Source organism: Triturus cristatus, chromosome 3_2, assembly GCF_964204655.1.
Source record: "Triturus cristatus chromosome 3_2, aTriCri1.1, whole genome shotgun sequence".
NCBI lineage: Eukaryota > Metazoa > Chordata > Amphibia > Caudata > Salamandridae > Triturus > Triturus cristatus.
In genome coordinates, this window is record NC_140584.1 from 851379417 (window position 1) to 851401097 (window position 21681).

Consider the following 21681-nt stretch of genomic DNA (forward strand, 5'->3'; position numbering starts at 1 on the left):
GGAGTCTAAGACAGCACGGAGCCAGGTTTCCATTTTGTGTTTTGAAATTTGAATAGCCCTAGCTGGCCCCGGTCCTTTGGGCTTAACCCCTACAGTATTTTGAAATTCTATAAACAAGCATTTGCAATGCAATAGGTCTCGCATTTACGCGAGTTTAAGCTATTGGCATTGTAAATGACAATGCCTTTTATTTCGGTTTTAAAACCGAAAACACAAATAAAAAGCTTTGTTATTTGCAATGTCAATAGCTCAAACTCGCGTAAATGCAAGACCTATTGCATTGCAAATGCTCGTTTTATAGGACTTGTCTGTGAACTGTCTGCCACTCAGCCACTCACTAAAGATCCTTTCTTCCCCTCTGAAAACAGTTTAGCTCATACCTTACACAGCCTCCTGTACTCCAGCAGCCAGGGTATCTATGGCAGGGGTTGGGCAGCACTGACAAAGTCAAAAGCTGGTAGCCAGCTAGAGACCTAATGGTTTTGACAGTGCTTGTTTTTAATAAAGCATTTTACACCTGGTTTTTGGGTTAAAAATAAGGTTTACATGACCAATGTATCCTGTTACATGACTAGTAATGTTACTGAAAGACAATCTATTACTTTAAGTCTCCAGCGTTACACAAATAAAAATATTTAGCAAATTTCTTTCTATGATAGTGTTAGATTCAGTGATAAAACAGACCAGTTCCTTTTTTGTGTTTTAGAACCCCCTTTCGATTTGTTTAACTCTTTCCATATCATTATTTTTTTTTTTTTTATGTATTTGATTGGATTTTAGTAAACATAAATCCTTTTGCCATGGACATTGTCATACATTGTGGTATGGTCAGTAGAATAGGAACAGCTACACATACGTTTGAGAAAGCACAGGCATTGTGGGTTCCGCGATGAGCCATGGACAGGACATGAATTCGTAGTGTCATAAATCACAGATGGATTGAATAAGGGAAAAGCAAAAGTAGAGTACCACGTAACCTCCCCTCACTCATCGTCAACCATGTTAGTTCCACGTCCGCCATTCAATCAACATAACGTAATGAAAATGCGAGGTTTCCCTCCACACCACATGTCACAGGAGTCAACGTACAACAAGGGTAACGGGTAGCAGAAGAAATCAACAGGCTGAGAGAGGCCGGTGCGTGTCACAACGCGCGTGGCGGCATCAGTGGCCTAACAAAACTCAAGGGAGCCCCCCTTCAGAGAACATGAAAGGGGCCCCCTAAAGACTCACTCAGAGGCTCTCAGGCCAGGTTACTGTGCTGAGGGGCACCCTGGTGCTCTGGGACCCCCCCCTCCCCCCCCCCTTGCACTGCAGGCCTTTGTTAATCCACTTGAAGTAGTACAGCAGGAATACTCTTTTAGAAACTCTGACCCCACATTATGAATCAGCTGTGAGAAAGTGGCTCTGTATATACTGTTCCTTAATAGGTACAGGGTGTACAGAGTCCACAGACCCCAAGGGTTTAACAGAGGTTAAAGTTAGATATAACCTTACTCTCCAAAGTGGTAGCCTGGTCGAGCAGTAAGGCAGTATCAGAGGACAGTGTAAAGCATTTGTTGTACACACTCAGTCAGCAAATAGTTCCACACACTCAATAACTGAACTCTAGGCCAATGGTTTGTATATAAAAAAATATATGCTTGTTTTATTTTAGAACCAACACTTGGAATTAAAATATACTTTCTCGACAGGAGATGTTTCATAAAAATACTTTTGTATATGCAATAGACTTTTTAGTAAACAGTTACAAATAGTTGCAGTAGACAACTCTATTTCTAAACACAATACATTGAGCTCACTGATAAATTCAAGTTATATGCAACAGATTACTTTTTAGATTACTTTTGTAATTCCAGGCCTGGATCCTAGATCCAGTCCTGGGTCAGTTCCCAGAATCAGCTGTTGAAAGTCGACTTTGGTACTGTAATGATTTTTAACTAATATTTAGCTATTTCAAAAGTTATCACTTAGAAAATATTTCAGAGCAAACAATCAATGATTCCCTATGGAAGAAAATGTAGGTTACAGGTACAGTAGGTTATCGTTACTTTTGTAATCCAGTACTGGGTGTCTAGACTCAGTACTGGGGCATTTATCCAAAACAGGTAAGTAATTACGTTTTCAGATGTTATACGATTTTTGAGGAATATTTAGAAATTGCACAAATCAACACTTAGAATAAATTTCACAGAAAAGCAGTCAATGGTTTCCTATGGAAGAAAAATGAGTTAAAGGTAAGTATAGTTGTGGGTACTTTTCAGAGTCAGTGCTGGGCACCAAGATCCAGCACTGGGAGCTCACCTAAGAGCAGGTGAGTAAATTCGTTTTTGTCACTCGGCTGATTTTTGATGATTATTTGAAGATTTGAAAAGTCCACACTTAGAAGAAATTTCAGGAAAAAGCCAGCCAATGTTACCCTATGAGGAAAGTAGAGTTTGCGGTCTAAGGGTAAGTACTCGACTGGCGATGTTGAGGTTCTGGGCACAGACTCGGGGGTCTCCCAGGGTCAGGTAGATATAGTTGTTTCACCCTCAGCGGCTCTAGGGCGGCCGGGTGCAGAGAGTTAGGCCCAATGTTATCCTATGAGGGATGGGGGGCCTGGGTTGGTGGCTGCTGTCGGGCAAGCCACGCGGCTGTGGGAGCTGGGCTCCTGGTCACTTAGGGCAAGTGGGGAAGTAGGTTAGAGTAGAGTTTCCACTGCCAGGGCCACTCGGGCGGCTGGGTGCAGGGTGCTTTTGAGCAGTCGGGCGCACAATTGATTTCTATGGGAAATCTCCGGTTTGGAAAAAGACTGCAGGCTCGGGGACGAGGACTCTTCAGGTGCCACCACCACTTCGAGGGGTAAGTTGGGTAGTTGGAGGATAGGTAGGTACCCCGGGATTGGGCACAGAGGGCTGTGGGGCGCTGGGTGCAGGGGTGCCTTTTGATGTCGGGAATCTTACCCTCTGCTGTTCGCGGTGGGGGTGGCACTCTGTTCTGAGGCTGCAGGCTTCTTCAGGATAGTCGAGGGGGATCCTTGGGTGCCGGACTCGGGGTCACAGTCGCCGTGGGGCCGTCCTCGTGGGTTTAGTTCACTCCGGCAGCAGCCAGGCTTGGCGGGTGCAGAGTGGGCTGGGATCGCGGTTCCGTGCTGCTGCCAGGGGTCAAAGGTAGGTTCTGAGTAGAGCCTCTACTCATGGGAGTCCCAGGGAATCAGAGTTCACAGGTAGCCAGGTCCTCCGGGGTTTCTGAGGTTGCTGGCCACAAGAGTGGCAATTTAGCAAAAAGTGGGGGCATACCATGCAAGAAAGAGGGCACTTTCTCACATCAGCTCTAAAACATCCAACTCCCTATTGGTAGAGGAGGCGTTTTTAAGGCATGGAAAAAGTGGGCTCTAGCCCAGGGCCCCAGCCTTTAAGGGGGGCCCCTGATAGAACCACCTCTGTTCTGCAGAGTCTTGGCTTGATGGCACTGAATGATTCTTAAACATATTGTTTTAAATACCACTTTCCTTTGCTTTATTTTAAATGCGGGTGATGTGTGTCTATAGCAGACATTTTATAGAGAAATGTTTGTTTCATGCAACATCCATAAAATAGTTTCTTTTCGATCAAAACAGGACCTCTCATATGAGAAATGGGAGGGTGTCACAGAGATTATTCGCAGTGATATTTGTGCGCTGCTGCTGTGTTACAACATTGAAAACACAGGTCACTATCCCTGAATATTAGATGTAAACATATTTAGAATTTAGATGAGTGTCTCTCTGCAGTGGCTTGGCCAAAGAGGGCATGAAAGAACTGAAATAGGATCATAAATTCAAAACTGTTCCTCACAGGGGCCCCCAACATATGCTTGGCCTAGGGCCCCCCAAATCCTTAAGATGTCTCTGATTGGTAGGAGTGCAAAGAGGGTAGGGGCGGCTCCTCTGTCACCCCACTTAATTACACCCAAAGCCCCAGAGATGAAAAATAAAATGGTAATTAATTACCCTTTTATTTTTCATTCCCGTCCCAAACAGAACTTTAGGATGGGGCGGGGCCTGCTGAGTGACATCAGCAGGGAGGAGTGTAGGCTGTCTGCACTGTTTAAAGTGTGCATATCTGTTTGGCCGGCCATCTTGCGGTGGCCAACCACACATGCGTGCTTTAAACAGCTATAACTCAGCTGTCTGAACAGCTAAGTTAGAGCAAGTGCAGGCCTCCAGAGCGGTGTGGTGTGCAGAGAGAGGCTGCTCCCTCTAATCAGTGCGCTGCTCTCATGCTGCATGAGAGCAGTGCCAGGATTGGTCAAGGGAGTTGCAGCATACAGTACCTGGAAACAGAGGTCCGGAGCGGAAGCCGTCATGTTAGTGTTTTTTTAAATAATGTGTTCGAGGCATATGAGCTGCAGATTATACACTTTTGCATAGATCGCCATCTGGTGTTGGGCCCGGATGTTTGCAGTTTGTTTTTCTTCTTGGACAGTCTTTGGAAGTCACGAGTTCGGTGACTCCTCCTTCGGTCCGTACTGCACATGGGCTTCAGCTCCATCCTCAGATTTTTTTTTTCCGCCATCGGGCTCGGATGTAATACTTCGTGCTCCGGCTTTGAACCTTTCCAGTTCGACCTTCGATGAAAATCCTCGTCCATCGAGATTCTTTAGACGGAATCGACTTCTTCATCTCTCTCTTCGGCACTTCCTCGATTCCAGACATCGGCAGCGGCCTTCGGGCCTACCTCGACTCCGATCTCGGCCGATGGAAAGGACTCCCTTCAAGAAGTGCCCAAAATGTGGGTCTAAATTTCCCCACACTGACCTCCATCAGGTGTGCAACCTCTGCCTCTCTCCCGAACACGAGGCCCGAGACTGCCCCGCCTGCAAGTCTTTTCGATCGAAAAAGACTATTCGGGATCGACTAGCTCGACGCACCATGGCGCACTCATCGACCTCGGCTCCACCTGACATCTTCGGAGAAGACACCGGAGCGTCGGGACAGCTGCACACCGAGCGGGATGAAGATGTCGTCAGCGCTTCCGAGGCCGACGACTCCGACGTGGAGGAGATCACACCGGCGCAGAGGGTCGTGAGTACTCTACCCCTTCCCCCTCCCGCGCCCATACCGAAAGAGACTCCGGTTACCCCTTCGCCTCCGGGCCTAGGGAAAGCCAAGCATACTGCTTCCATCACCCCACCTTTGGGCCCGGTGAAAAAGCATCATAAGTCTCCTGGCGGCTCGGGCTCCAGCCAGCCTCCTAGTGGCGCCGACAAACATTCTTCGGCGCCGAAGAAAACAAGTTCCGTTCCGAAGCCATCGTGTCGAAACCTGGCCTGTCGGTGCCGACCAAACACAAATCCCTCAGCACCGACGCTTACGGGTCGAAGCCTGCCTCGGCGCCGACCAAAAGATCGAACACCCCGAGAAAGCACGGCGCGGATAAACCGACTAAGCCTTCGGTTCCGAAAACATTAGCACCGATGGAGGAATCTGTGCCGGAGGAGCTTTTCACACCGGATCCTCTTCAAAAGACTTTAACTAAGGATCCCAGGACGGGACATTTAACTTTGTCTTCCAAGAAAAGACTTTTGGACAAGCCAACCCCTCCTCCACCACCAAAACGGAAGGACTCTGCCACATCCCCGTTCAGAGTACCCTCCCCACCGCCTCCAACTCCTCCTCCTCCTCCTCCTCCTCCTCCTCCTCCTCCCCCTCCTCCACCTCCTCCATCTCCGCCCCCACCTTCTCCACCCTTGCCTCATCGGTCCCCAACACCGTCTCCGGACCCTGATGACCACGGAGATGCATTCTATGATCCCACAGATGCCCCGCAGGACCCCACTCCTCCGGGAACACCTGACCCATGGGAGGATTATCACAATCCCGATGTCCCAGATGTGCCTCAGGATGATCTCTATCCATCCTGGCCGTCTCCACCAGAGGACTCCCTGGGGTTCCACCACCTCTTACAACGGGCGGCACATTACCATGGGGTGGAATTGCACAGTGATCCAGTTGAGGAAGACTTCCTACTTGACACATTTGATATAGCAGATAAATCCACCGCTATATTACCCATGCTTAAAGGGGTGACCAAGCATGCCACAGAGGTTTTCAAAGACCCCGTTAGAGCCAGGGTCTTAAACCCCAGAATAGAAAAGAAGTACAAGGCAGCCCCCACGGATTCTGTCTATATTAAAGGACCTGCGCCCCTAGACTCACTAGTGGTTTCCACAGCTAGGAAGCGCTCCAACTCTCATCTGGGGAGCCTCCACCACCTGATAAGGAGTCCAAGCTTTTAGATGCGTCAGGCAAACGCACTGCCTCGCAGGCTGCCAATATGTGGCGCATCGCCAACACGCAGGCGCTGCTAGCAAGGTACGATAGAGCGCTCTATGATGAGCTGGAGGCTCTCATGCAGCATCTCCTGGAGAAATATAAAAATAAAGCTCATGAGCTAATACAAGAGGGAAAGATTATTACCAACACCTCTATTAAATGTGCACTTGACGCAGCAGACACGGCGTCCAGGGCTATAAACACCAGTGTCCTGCTTCGCCGTCACGCCTGGCTCAGAATTTCAGGCTTTAAACCAGAGGTCCAAGCATCTATCTTAAACTACCCTTTTGACCAACAACACTTATTTGGCCCAAAAGTAGACGAAGCCCTGGAAAAAATGAAAAAGGATACAGACATGGCGAAGTCTATGGGAGCCCTGCAATCACAAACCCCTAGACGCTCCTTTCGCCGTTCCTCCTTTCGAGGCTCTGGCAGAGGTTACTCTTCCGATAACGCCTCCACTTCCTACAAGTCCCCTCCTCAAAATACCTTCTCAAAGGGCTACCAAAGAGGTGGATATCGAGGAAACCATAATAAAGGCAGGGGCAAAACCAACACCGCCCGTTCTCCCACACCGCCCACACAATGACTTTCCCCCGCTCCCCCCCAGACCATTCCACTCCGGTCGGGGGCAGACTACAAGACTTCCTTCAAACCTGGGAGGCCATAACATCAGACGAATGGGTAACCCAAATTATTCGGTCAGGGTACTGTCTCGAACTAACTTCTGCCCCCCCAAATATTCCACCCAGACACCGTGTGATGTCACAAGAACATACCACACTTCTGAAACAAGAGGTACTCTCCCTCCTGCAAAAACACGCGATAGAGCAGGTACCCGTCGATCAGCAAAATCTAGGGGTCTACTCTCTGTACTTTCTCATACCGAAGAAAGACGAGACCCTACGGCCCATTCTAGACCTCTGGCCTCTAAATGCATACATCCATTCAGACCATTTTCATATGGTAACTCTTCAGCAAGTTCTCCCACTCCTCAGTCAGGGCGACTATCTCACTACACTGGACCTGAAAGACGTATACTTTCATATCCCAATACACCCTGCTCACAGAAAGTACCTCCGATTTGTGGTAGACGGCCAACATTATCAGTTCATGGTTCTCCCCTTCGGGGTCACAACCGCACCACGGGTGTTTACCAAATGCCTGGCAGTAGTGGCAGCACACCTCCGAAGACAAAACATTCACGTCTTCCCCTACCTGGACGACTGGCTCATAAAAGCCGCGTCCTACCACCAGTGTGTACAAAATACAAACACTACCATACAACTACTCCACCAGCTAGGCTTTACGGTGAATCACCAAAAGTCCCACTTGATACCGTCTCACACAAAGCAATACCTCGGTGCCACTATAGACACCTCAAAAGCTATAGCCTATCCCAACTCAGCCAGGATCGCAAGCATGCAAGCCCTGCGCCAAAAGTTCCTTCTTCAGCACTCTCACCCAGCAAGAGTGTTCATGAAACTAATAGGGATGATGGCGTGTTGGATTTTCATAGTGCCTCATGCAAGACTTCACATGCGTCCACTCCAAGAGTGCCTAGCACGCCAGTGGAACCAGGTCCAGGGTCAGCTGACAGATCTGGTGTTGGTGGACGGCCGCACTCCTCGATCTCTGCAGTGGTGGAACACCACAAACCTTTCCAAAGGGCGGCCGTTCCTGGACCCGGTTCCTCAGGTGATTCTAACAACCGACGCATCGCTCTCCGGCTGGGGAGCGCATCTATTACACCTCACAGTGCAAGGTCTATGGACGCCACAACAGAGGTTACTCCACATCAACCATCTGGAGTTATTGGCGATCTTTCTAGCCCTGAAATTGTTTCAGAAACAAATTTCAGCCAAAGCAGTCCTAATTCGCACAGACAATATGACTGCAATGTATTGTATTCAAAAACAGGGGGGGGACACACTCTCCCCAGCTCTCCCGCTTAGCACAGAGCATATGGAGATGGGCAATTCCATAAAAAATCTTTCTCCTGGCACAACACGTCCCAGGCATACAAAACACCATGGCAGATCTGCTCAGCAGACAAACGCAGCAAATGCACGAATGGGAACTGCATCCACAAGTTCTTCACCCATTCTTCCACAAGTGGGGGCATCCTCAGATAGACCTCTTCGCCACCCACGAAAACAAAAAATGCCCAAGCTTCGCCGCCAGATACCCACACCCATTGTCCAAAGGCAATGCGATATGGATGAACTGGTCAGGCAAATTTGCATACGCCTTTCCACCTCTCCCGCTAATTCCATTAGTGGTAAGGAAGCTACAACAGCACTCCCTCACACTCATTCTGGTAGCTCCAACATGGGCCAGGCAGCCGTGGTACACCACACTACTACAGCTATCGGTGGTATCACATCAAAAACTGCACCTGTCCCCATGCCTCCTAACCCAGAACCATGGAGAAATCAGGCACCCGGACCCCGCTCAGCTCAACCTTGCGATCTGGCTCCTGAAATCTTAGAATTTGGATACCTTAATCTTCCCCCTGATTGCATGAACATTATCAAGGAAATCAGACGTCCTACCACTCGAGCATGCTATGCCGCAAAGTGGAAGAGATTTGTAATTTACTGCCGTAACAATACAATCAACCCTTTAGATGCATCCATACAGCACATCATATGCTATCTGCTCCATCTTCAAAGGTGTAACCTGGCATATTCATCCATACGTCTACACCTAGCAGCAATTGCCGCTTACCTACAAAACAGACATCATTTATCACTGTTCAGAGTGCCTGCTATTAAAGCCTTTATGGAAGGCCTTAAACGAGTAATTCCACCCAGGGCATCACCTTCCCCTGTATGGAATCTTAACGTAGTTCTTACAAGGCTAATGGGTCCGCCTTTCGAACCAATGCATAAATGTGAGCTACAGTTCCTCACTTGGAAAACAGCTTTCCTCGTAGCTATCACTTCCCTTAGAAGGGTTAGTGAGATACAAGCGTTCAATATACAAGAACCCTTTTTACAGATACATCACAGCAAGGTGATGCTTCGCACAAATCCAAAATTTCTGCCCAAGGTCATTTCCCCCTTCCATCTTAATCAATCGGTGGAATTACCGGTTTTTTTCTCGCAACCTCAATCTGTTGCGGAAAGGGCTCTACATACACTTGATGTTAAAAGGGCTTTACTGTACTACATACAAAGAACGCAACCTTTCAGAAAGACTAAACAGTTGTTTGTCTCCTTTTCTCCACCGCGTAAAGGCAACCCCATCTCTAAATCAGGGATAGCTAGGTGGATTGTAAAGTGCATGCAAATTTGCTATCACAAAGCAAAAAGAACATTATCTGTTCCACCTAAAGCCCACTCTACAAGAAAGATAGGGGCTTCTATGGCTTTTCTAGGGAACATACCCTTAGATGACATCTGCAAAGCAGCCACATGGTCAACACCGCACACCTTCACAAAACATTACTGTGTAGATGTGCACTCCAAACAACAAGCTAGTGTGGGCCAGGCTGTACTAAAGACACTATTTCAAACCACTGCAACGGATACCGGTGGTTGCCGCTAGGGCTGGGTACTGCTATATAATCTATGCAAAAGTGTATAATCTGCAGCTCATATGCCTCGAACGGAATATGCTACTTACCAGTATGCATCTGTTCTTGGCATGTAGAGCTGCAGATCTATACACGCCCACCCGCCTCCCCGGCTACCTGTATCCGTTCCAGTCTATCTTATTTAGATACAACACACATGGGTTTCTTACTATTATCACTACGCTCCATCTTTTCCCTGCTGGCGAAAAACAATCTGAGGATGGAGCCGAAGCCCATGCGCAGTACAGACCGAAGGAGGAGTCACCGAACTCGTGACTTCCAAAGACTGTCCAAGAAGAAAAACAAACTGCAAACATCCGGGCCCAACACCAGATGGCGATCTATGCAAAAGTGTATAGATCTGCAGCTCTACATGCCAAGAACAGATGCATACTGGTAAGTAGCATATTCCTTTCACACATATCCCCCCTCCCCCCCTAAATAGATGCTAGCTGCCACTGAAAGAGGGCAAAATACATTTCTATTTGTAAGAATTGTATACACATATTCCCAGGATATTGTCACTTTATTCCAGTTGTAATTGTTTTGTGCCAATATACACAGGCATGTAAGAGTAAGTACAAGAGTCCTCCACGAGTTCTACTCTACGTTCTCCAAACTGCCTATGTGAATAGGCCCCTATAAGTCCACAATGCGCGTGTGTGCCACTTTCTTCAGGCTCTACAACTGTAGCGCTGCACCCAGGTGTTGGTCTGTTTGCCTTGACATTGCACAAGGACGGAGTTCAAATCCTTACACCGCCTTCCCTAAGACTCACCAGATCTTATTTCCAAATCTTTCCATTATGTTCTAGGCCATTATTTGCACTTGGCTGACAATTGTCTGGTAGTAGAGGCCAATATTTGGAAGGTAAACCCTATATAAAAATCATTGGATATGTGCTGTAAATAATACAACTCAGTATATAACATAAAGTTTATCTGAACAGGACCAGCACTTTTCAGAAAACCCGCCTTAGCTCAAGACAGGCAGTGACAGCACTGCTCAGAACAGAAGTTCTTGGGGTGCAATGCCAGTCGGTTCATAAAACATAACATGTTTATTTGTAAAGCACACGTTCACCCACACGGGCATGTTGGCACTGAATAACAGATGTTTGTTGTCATCCAACTCAATAATACTCATTTTATCAACCTCAGAAGGATGAAAGGCTGAGTGCACCCACCAGGATTTAAACCTGTGACTGTGAGGTCAAACACAGGCCCCTAGAGTGAATGGATGCATTAAGCCACCAGACCCGGTTTATGAGCCCGTATCCTGTGCAGGGCTGTGAGGTTGAAATGAAATAGGGGTCTATGTAGAGGTGAGGAAAGTTTGCTTTATACTGGTGAACTTTTATCAAAGTTGTTGCTCTGTGAAGTTTCCCTATTCGCTTTTGCCCGTGCAAAGTTTTTTTGTAAATTCCAAAATAATTTTAATCGCAATTTGTGTGATAACTGCCTAACTGAACACAGCCAAGCTAGGAAAGGCACGCTGCATTCCTCTCTGCAAGTTCACCCTTTGCTGAGAAGTTCTTTCTATGCACAATGTATTATTCTGGGAAAGAACACGACTTTGTAAAGAGTGCGTCTGACGCAGAACTTTTTTGACTCGTCCTGAAAAAGGTTTGAGTCGTGACAGAAAGTTTCAAAGTTTTCTGTACGCCTTTGCGCAAGTTAAAACAAAAAGCAAGCTTTGCAACCTGCACAGCTCTGGTTAAATAAAGGCAGGTCAACACACAGGCACAAAGAGCTGACGCCACCGAGCCTGCTCCATTTTCGAGTCTTGTAAAGAAGAAAGCCCCTTCCTATCCCGGGGTAGGTCACCTGAATGGGTAAGTCCCTGCCTCCCATCCTGGCGAGGTTGCATTTTAAACAGTAAAAGGTTTTGTGGCAAAATACACTGAAATTGATCGGCACTCACCTTAGGGCCGGTCAACACACGCGATCCCTGAAATATTTCCTCCGTGATTGGAGGTAACTGAGTGGCATTAATCAGTGCCTGCAGCTTATTATTAACAGCCCATTGCCAAATAACACAATTCTGACAGGAATAAACACTGAAAAAGAACACACAGACTCACCTGAGGCCTGGGCAGCCTGCAGCTTCAGAGGCAGACGCGAGCAGGCAGCCGAAGACAGGGTAAGACTGGCTAGCCAGGCCGCAGGGGCTAGTATTAATTAATTATGGCCGGGCCGGGGCCGCCGCATGTTGACGGTCGGTCTCTTTCTCAGTAGTGACTCTTGGTGGGATGCCTCACCTCGCCTCGTCGTGGCACGCGCACGCGCACTTTTAATTGCGCTTCTGCGCAATGAGCATGACCATGTGTATGGTCGACACCAGCCCCACCCTATGCCCCACACGCACTCGCGGAGACATCTGCGCGCGCGGCACGCGCCGCGCACCATAATTCATAAAGAGCCTGGCTCAGAGAGGCCCACCGGGGGTCTGGCGGACATGCGCACCTTTTAATTAATTATAACGCCGGGCGTGCAGTGCGCACTATTTCACTCATTAGAGGCTTGCTTGCTCCGGCGGCCTTTATAATTTATTTGGGGACACTGACACTAGTGTAATGACTGACAGTAGTGTCAGTGAATGTCCCCAAATAAATTATAAAGGCCGTCGCATTCGCAACGGGCCACCAGTGCTGCGCGGCCGCCGCTCCTAAATAGTGCCGCCTGGGGCGGTCTGCCCCCACCGCCCCCCCCCTTAGCTACGCCGCTGAAGGGAAGAGGTAAAAGTAACACACCCCGTACTTCCCTTGCCGTAAATAAACAGCGACTTGTCTCCTCTTCCGCCCGATCATTCCACACCTGTCGGGGTGCGTCTCTCTCAATTTCCCCCAGTCTGGAATACCATCACTTCAGATAAATGGTTATTTCAATTTATCCAATCTGGTTAATGCCTGGAGCTTACCACCAACCCTCCAAACATTGCTCCACAATCACACAAACTGTCTCTGGAACATGTACACCTCCTTAAACAAGAGGTTCTCTCTCTTTTGCAAAAAGGAGCTATATAACCTGTCACATTACAATATCACATTACAATATCAAGACGGACAGGTGGAGAAGTGTGGCTCAATGATTAGAGCAGCAGACCCTGATGCAGAGGTCTAGCCCGGGACCAGGGTTCAATTCCCCGCCTCGGCGGGTCTTGGGCTAAAAAATTACACGGACATCATAATTCTAGCCTCTGTGCCTATTCCACTCATGGAGTCCCACTCTGCAACTCTGGGCAATAGCTTGCTTAATCTCCACAACGGCCCCCACAACGCTAAGGATGCCTGGCCTCCACCTTGGGGGTGCCCAGGAGTGCACGCCTCACAGGGAAAGCCAGGATGGGTTCCACAGCGGTATTCGTACAAGCGCCTTGAGACCCTTGTGTGTGAGTAGTGCGCTATACAAGTATCAAATTTACATTTACATTTACAGGTGTGTACTCCCTTTACTTTCTCATTCCCATAAAGGACGGTTCTCGCAGGCCTATATTGGACCTCAGAGAATTAAACCTATACATTGATTCGGATCACTTCTATATGGTCACTCTCCAACAGGTCCTTCCTCTCCTACAGCAAGGCGACTTTGTCTACTCTACACTTAAGACGCATACTTCCATATTTCAATACATCCTGCTCTTTGCAAATACCTCAGGTTTGTCATAGCGGGCAAACACTACCAAATCTAAGTGCTTCCGTTTGGAGTCACCGCTGCTCCCAGAGTGTTTACAAAATGCCTAGCAGTAGTCACTGCTCACCTGCGAAGACAAAACATTCATGTCTTCCCATACTTGGACTACTGGCTCATCAAAGCCAGTTCCTACCAAAGGCGTCTCAAACACTTAAAGCACACTGCATCTGCTGCACAGTCTAGGCTTCACGGTCAATTTGTTTAAGTCACATCTACAACCTTCAATGACACAAACCTAGTTGGGGGCCACTCTGGACACTCAAAATGCTCTGGCCTTTTCAAGTGCGGCCAGAATCAGAAATATTCAAGCTCTGGTCTCACAGTTTCAATCCAATCACTCCCTTCAAGCACGAGTATACATGCAGTTACTCGGAATGATGACCTCTTGCATCATAATAGCCCCACATACAAGACTCCATATGCGTCCCCTTCAGGAATGTTTAGTCTGTCAGTGGAATCAGTCACACGGTCAATTGAAAGAAAATTGTTGGTGGACGGCCGCACCAATCGCTCGCTCCAATGGTGGAACCCACAAATTGTATCCAAAGGGTGGCCATTTATAGACCCCATTTTACAGATGATCCTAACAGCAGACTCATCACTCACAGGTTGGGGAGCTCATCTCCAGACTCACTGTTCAAGGGTTGTGAAATCTGATGCAAAAACAGCTTCATATCAATCAACTGGAACTGCTAGCAATATTCCTAGCGCTCAACGCATTCCAGACCCACCTTATAGGCAAAGCTGTCCTTGTCCGCACAGACTACATGACAGTGATGTATTATATACAAAAACAGGAGGGCACACACTATCCAACTGTCGCACCTCGCGCAGACCATTTGGAGGTGGGCCATTCATCAAAACATCCATCTCCTCGCAGAACATCTACCAGGAGAAAGCAATCAAATTGCAGACCTGCTCAGCAGACAAAGACAACAGTTCCACGAGTGGGAACTTCATCCTCCGGATCTCCTCCCAGTTTTCCAAATGTGGTGTTTTCCATAAATAGATCTGTTTGCGACTCACCACAATGCAAAATGCCCAAGCTTTTGTGGTAAATATTTCATTACCGGTACTATTTTTTATGCGGTAAAGTCTAGTAAGAATAACTCAGTAAATATAAGAGGCAGAATCCGTGGTATTAGAGGTTCTAAAAGGCTTTATTCCTCTACAAAGGAATTACAGTTCGAACTGCAGGCTTCAAATTCCATCACCACGAAAGTTCAGGAAGGAAGGCAATACATTATTGACAGGTAATGGTATTTATATGGAAAGCATTACATTAAGACAGATGCAAGAGGCGTAACAGCTGATAATACAGATATAATACACATACGTAATGAAAATAGGCGTAAACATGGGAGTAACTAAATACGTCATTAAACATGATGTCACAAGTGGGTGGATCCATAAGAGAATCCTGCAATGTCAGCAGAAATATTTGGCAGAGATGCGCGCGCAGCCGCATGACGTGTGATTGACGTGCAACTAGAGGGTGAAGGGGACTTGACATTTAGCTCTACATGTGGAGACAGAAGTCTGGGGGGTCATGTCAACCTAATTCCAAATCATATCTAATATCTTATGTTTAAAGAACTGTATTATCCAAAAGAAAAGGTCTCTCGGACGGAATCTATTCTATACTGACTGTTAGTGCGTGTACAAGCGTCTAAGTGTCTACATGAGATGCGAGGGGGCAGGAATCTTCCATGGTAACAGGGGCTATGAATTACTTGCATGAGGACAGCGAGGCCTGGCCCTTAGCACGGTAGCTGGAAGAATGTTTACCTAAACTACTAGACAGGAATGCATCGGATGAGGAGCGGAGCAGATAATCTTGAAGGTGAAATACAGTTTTTGGCAGGCAACAGGCTGGATCAGGCACCGTTAGCCGCGCAGGGAGTAGGACAAAGTTCATGGATACAGATGCAGGCTCGGACTGGAGCTTTCAGAGGCAGAAAGCAGGAAAAGGCTTGATGGCAGAATTCAGGGCCTACTCGCCTGAATCTGTAAAATGTGGAAAGTGAACCACATAAAGTCGGTGGCCTTTCATACTTAGGAATGGAATATCTGACCCATTCATGGCGGATCTGAAAGAGGACATGTTGACGGTGGACGCACATGTATTTGCGTCTTCATAACTGGAACTGGAGGGAACATACATGTACTTATAGCATGCACATGGAGCCGTTGGGGTCTACGATAGGGGACATAACTGATCACAAAATTCATATTTCCTCACTTTGCCGCAAGGTATTCACACCCATTATCCAAAGGCAATGCCCTATGGATGAACTGGTCAGAGATATTTGCCTACGCTTCTCCGCCTCTCCCACACCTTCCATTAGTGGTTTGAAAGCCCAAGCAAACATTCCTAAAACTAATCCTGGTTGCTCCGACATGGGCCCGTCAACCATGGTTCACAATCCTGTTGGAGCTTTCAGGAGTTCTGCATCACAAACTACGCCTCACACTCAGTCTCCTCACTCAGAGCCATGGAGACATAAGGCATCCAAATCCAAAGCAGCTTGAACCTTGCGATTTGGCTCCAGAAGTCCTAGAGTGTGGTAATCTAAACCTTCCGCCAGACTGTATGCATATGATTGAAGAGGCCAGAAAGCCTATTACATGGGCTTGCTATGTAGCCAAATAGAAACGGTTTGTTATTTACTCAATAACAACCCGTTAAATTCTTCAGTACAAAATATCATCTGCTACTTGTTGCACTTACAACGCTCAAATCTAGCGTACATATCCATAAAACTACATCTTGCTGCAATTGCTGCATATCTGCAAAACGGACATTTGTACCTTTTTAGAGTGCCTGTGATCAAAGCATTTATGGAAGGACTAAAAAGAAAAATTCCTCCAACACTTCCACCTGCACCAGCGTGGAATCTCGATATTGTTCTTCCCAGATTAATGGGTCCACCCTTCGAACCATTACACAAGTGTGAGTTACAATTTCTCAATTGGAAAGTGACTTTCTTCATTTCCATAACATCACCAAGAAGAGTAGGTGAGCTTCAGGCATTAGCTATTGAAGAACCCTTTTTTCCCTTGTACAAAGACAAAGTAGTTATTTGTGCTAATCCCAAATTCCTACCAATGGTAGTATCTGCCTTTCATATAAACCAATCTGTTTAGTTGCTGTTTTTTACCTCAACCAGAGTCTGCAGCAGAAAGAGCTCGTCATACATTAGACGTTAAAAGAGCTTTACTATACTACATTGAAAGGACAAAACGTTTTCGTAAGACAAAGCAACTCTTCTTGGCTTTTACACCACCGCACAAAGGCAATGCTATCTCAAAATCTGGCATTGCAAGGTGGATTGTAAAATGCATTCAAACATGCTATTCAAAAGCTAAAAGAACATTAACAATACCCCCTACGGCTCATTCCACCCGCAAAATACGGGCTACTATGGCTTTTTTAGGAAACATTCCCATTGCATACATGTGCAAAGCTGCAACATGGTCTACACCGCACACGTTCACCAAGCATTACTGTGTAGATGTGTTAGCGAGACAACAAGCAAATGTAGGCCAGGCAGTACTTAGAACAACTGAAACAGCTACAGGTTAGCCACGGCTTTGGGAGGAAACTGCTGTATAGTCAATGCAAAGCATGTGATCTACAGGTCACATGCCTCGAACGGAAAATGTTACTTACCAGTAGACATCTGTCCTTGGCATGTAGAGTTGTAGATTCACATGAGTCCACCCGCCTCCCTTGGTACCTATGCCTTTTGCAGTTAAATACTTAATTATTACATACATACGCATGGAATTCTCTACTATCCTACTAACTCCATACCCATCCTCGAACGGGAAACAATGTAATTGATGCCCATGCACACTATCACTGAAAGGAGGAGTCACCGTGCCTCGTGACTGGAAAATACTTATTCTAAAAAAACAACTTGCAAACATCTGGACCCAACACTAGGTGGCAGGAGCATGCAAAGCATGTAAATCTACAGCTCTACCTGCCAAGAACAGATGTCTACTGGTAAGTAACATTTTCTTTTAGGATTCTGAGCAGAGGGATAAAAGATTTTATTATGCTGTTTGTTTGGGGGCCCTAAGTTAAGTTTGCGTCCAAGAGGATTTGTAGTTTGTTTTTCTTAATTTTTTTTTTTGTATGTCTCTTTAGCCGTCTGTGTCCAAGTTCAGCAGACCAATATTGGATAACCTAGGAAGTTAGCCAATTTCTGTATTTGAGTTTTTCATTTTCTTTCTGATTGCGTTTAAAGTACTTGGCAGTGATCACATTCTGACAGCGATTAAGCAAAGTTAAAGTATTAATGGTATGTGGTGGGAGGCTGAAGTGCATCCCCCTCTCATTTCAAGTCCTTTTTGTTACTCTGTTACCCATTCTCACCTTGCCTCAAAGTTCTGTTATCCATGTCTCAATTTCTTGTCTCTACCTCATCCTCAGACATAGATGACTTCATCGTAGATGATGATGGACAACCTCTAAAGAAGCAAAAGTGGAGGAAGAAGATCCAAGGATACACTGACACGTAAGTGCAGCAGGTGTTGATGGTGGGGGATCATTTCAGCCTGATAAACTTTGGATTGAAATCGCCAGCAGACATGCCACTCTATCAAATATCTTATTGTTGAGGTTGTGTGCTACTGCAGAACATTGCTGTGCTGTTTGGTTTTTAGGTCTCGCGCATAGTGTTGCAGTGCACAGCACTGCTTGAGCAATAAGAGACCTCTTGTAGGGGTTTTTGGAAACTGACCTAGGAATCGCACACGCTAGTGCGTGTGCTTTTCCTTTTGGGCCACGCTATTGGTCTTTACGTGCGTCTTTTTTACAAAGACAGCACGAAATTGGCCAAAGGCGGGCGCACAGCTCCGCCAAGGGCCTATTGGTGTCTGTTATGCGCAGCAGCAGCATATGTTTCCAATTATCGTGCCCAGACACGGGCGCGATAATTGAAAACATATGCTGCTGCTCGCAACAGCGCACGCACACCAGCAGCTCCCGCATCGCGCACGCACCATTCGCGAGCTTATTGTATATGGCTTCAGTGAGCTGTAAAACGGGTTGCTTGGATTTCGGAATGCTCCTTTGGGGGAGCATGGTGTGTGCGCGTTGTGGGGGACTGTTTACACATGCCTGGAGCTAATTACAGGCCGTGGCGGGCATGTCCAGCCTAGGATAACAGCAACAGGGAAGCGTCCGTCTGTCCCAGGGCAGCGCTCGGTGACTCATTTTCACAAACTAGAAAGAAAATCTAAGGAGCAACACACTGGAGAGTGGTCGGGACGAGACAGGCGCACCACCCTCTCGAGGGCGTGCATTAGCATCTGCTCAAGCAACATCCCCAATCATTAATCATTTTTGGGTTCTGGGGTAACGTGCTACACGCCGAATAGCGCTTTGACGCCTAGTCAGGGGCAGTAATTGCTATATAATTGCAATTAAAATACAATAATATCATGCGCGCCAGGTAAGCACCAGTAAAAAAAAAATACACACACTGCCTAACGAACACTCCCACCTGAAAACCAGACACAGAATGGCATGCATGAACGGGTAGCATCACTCAGTTTGGGAAGTTCTGCCCCCCACCCCCCCCGTACCGGTCTGCTTTTTGAAAGTGCTGGTACGCTCCCATTCAAAGTATTATTATACCCCTACTGAGAAATTGAGGTACTCTCCCTTTCGAGTTCTAGAGTCGCAGTCACTGAGTACCGGACAGAACCTGCTCACTTACGTTACTATGCTTAACCGGAAGCTATATGGAAATGCACGTGCGCATGTTCTTCCACATATGAAGCAGAGGATGGATGACTGTAGCACCTCGCCTTCTTCTCGGAATCTACTTTAAAATGGGTGCAATATTGTGATTTCGTTATTTTGTGTTTAATGGCTGAAACAGAAATGTCAAAAGTCAAAGGATAAATCTGTACAGCACACTCCGCCAACATAGTGGCATATGTTTTTTTCCGGTTTACACATTGTCACGTCTGTTGACAAGAATTTGACCGAAATTACAAAAACATACAGACTAAATTGCATGCAGACCCGCTTTCAAATTAACTCTTTCAACAGAGTGTTTGATTTTTTTTACACATTTTGTATAGCGTGAACTTGACCCAAATGTACTAGAGCAGTGTACACGAGCACCAGTTACATCACACAACAGCACATTTATGTGTTTAAAAAAAAATAAAAAAATTTAGGCATCAGCAATTTGAGTGATTTGCACAGAATCACAGGATGTTAAGCTGCGGAGAATCGAGCCGCTCTCCACACTTCTAAAATTACCACCTCTGGCCGTAACTCCACTTTACTGGCCATTTTCTACAAACTTTTTTTTTTCTGGCCAGTGCACTATATCGAAACATTATTCCATTTCAGCAGACTTTGCACTTATCCTCCCATAGTAATCAAAAACGTAATTTGCCGTCTTGATGCATTGATACAGAGTGTAGAAGTGAGTTTTTAATCCGACTTATTTTAAAGGTTTCCTGCCACCATAAATGATTCTCAATAAATGGCCGACATTAAGAATATAAAGATATATGGGGGGCGGAGCTTAGCTCGCAGCAAAGATGGCTGCTTGAGCCCGGAGCTCCGGCGAGCAAAATTACCGATCCTACAATTATCCGGCCCTAACCACTTAAACGATACTCCAAATAAGCGGCAGGGGCGCTGACTTGGCCGCGCACCCACCTGGCGGAATCCTGACCCCGCAGTGAGCCGCAGACCTGCAGCGGCACCCGGAGCAGTCTGAGGTGGGCTGGGGATCCCCGGACTTGAGTGCAGACGCGGGCGGCTGTGCGTCACCGTGCGTGCGGCCAGACGCGCGTGGTGGGGCCACCCGAGGCTGGTTGCAGTCACATCCAGTGAGGAGAGAAGACACCCCAAGGCGTGCACTGCGGTTGTGGGTGCCGGCGGGTATGCGGTGAAGGAACGGCACACTGGGGAGCTGCAACGCGGGGGCCCGTGCGGGGATTCCCGGGCCTGGATTCCCAGGCCCAAAGCAAGACCTAACGCAAATAGTGGACCTGACGATCTGAAGCCTGGCTCTGCTGGTGGGGCGCCGGAGCGGCGCAGCAGAGGAGCGGTGACATCCGAGGGCGGACTGCCTGGGGCTCCCTAGTGGCGTGGAGCGGCTGCTCCTTACAAGGCTGCCCCTGACTCTGACAGTGCTGGTAGACGATAAGAGCGCCATACCGCCTGGGAGGCCGGAGGAGCTGTGCAGCTGCGGCGGAGGAGAGGGCTCAAGTGGAGTGCGCCGGCAGCTGATGTGGCAGTGGCTCGGTTGTGGCTCCGGCAGACGGCAGAGCTTCACAGCGCGCAAAGCCTGGGAGTTGCGGCATATGCCGGCGCGGGCCCCAGGTCACGAACATTGCATTGCAAGGTAGTGTGGTGGTCGGCTGGGGTAGTGATAGGCGGAGCTGTCGAGCGCGGAGTGCGGCGGCCAGGAGGAATGGCAATGGCGCTGAACAAGCCCATCCGAGTAGAAATAGTATTAATCTCCCAAAAGCGTCCCAGCTAGAAGCACCGCCCCCCAAAGCGGCCCTAAAAATTCCACCTGTGAATTTGCCCCCAGAGTGCCACCCGTATGTCGTCATACTCACAAACGTACCCTGTCTGAAGGATGATCACTATGAATCCCATCAGGCACTAAAAAACAAAACCCTGCACTGGTTAAAGATTAACAGACCTCTACCTAGGGATCTAGATGGGCTGATCCTAGGAGTGAGAAGGGTGGGTAGGTTATGGACATAAGCACCTAGATGGAGACTGTGTGGTGGTAAATTTCAAAGACAGTAGGGTCGCCCAAACGATCTGCAACCAGAAGCATGGTACTGGGGGAGCTGGCATCGGTGTAGTAGATTTAACCTATTTCTACCCAAGGCCTGTAGCAAACTATAATGGTACTCATTTAAGTGGGGGTTGGAGTAACAATTTTTCTTATTTTGAGAACCCTTTCTCCTCCCCCATTCTACCAACCAGTAGCCTGTCCTGGATATCATGGGAGGTTGCCTGGATATTGAACCGATTCCTGGGGTGGCCACCGGGTTCCTAAGTCTAGGTTACGCCCCTGAGTCATACGAGTTGGGTAAAAGTAATACCATCCCTC

General features: G+C 47.4%; 1 protein-coding gene across 1 annotated transcript in view; it reads left to right on the forward strand.

Annotated features, from left to right (window-relative positions):
* Positions 1–21681, forward strand: part of SUPT6H (SPT6 homolog, histone chaperone and transcription elongation factor) — a 1106805-nt gene that overhangs the window by 227218 nt on the left and 857906 nt on the right. Inside the window, exon 6 of the mRNA XM_085649126.1 lies at positions 18012–18096. Within this exon, the coding sequence (XP_085505252.1) occupies positions 18012–18096 (85 nt within the window). The remainder of the gene's footprint in view (positions 1–18011; positions 18097–21681) is intronic.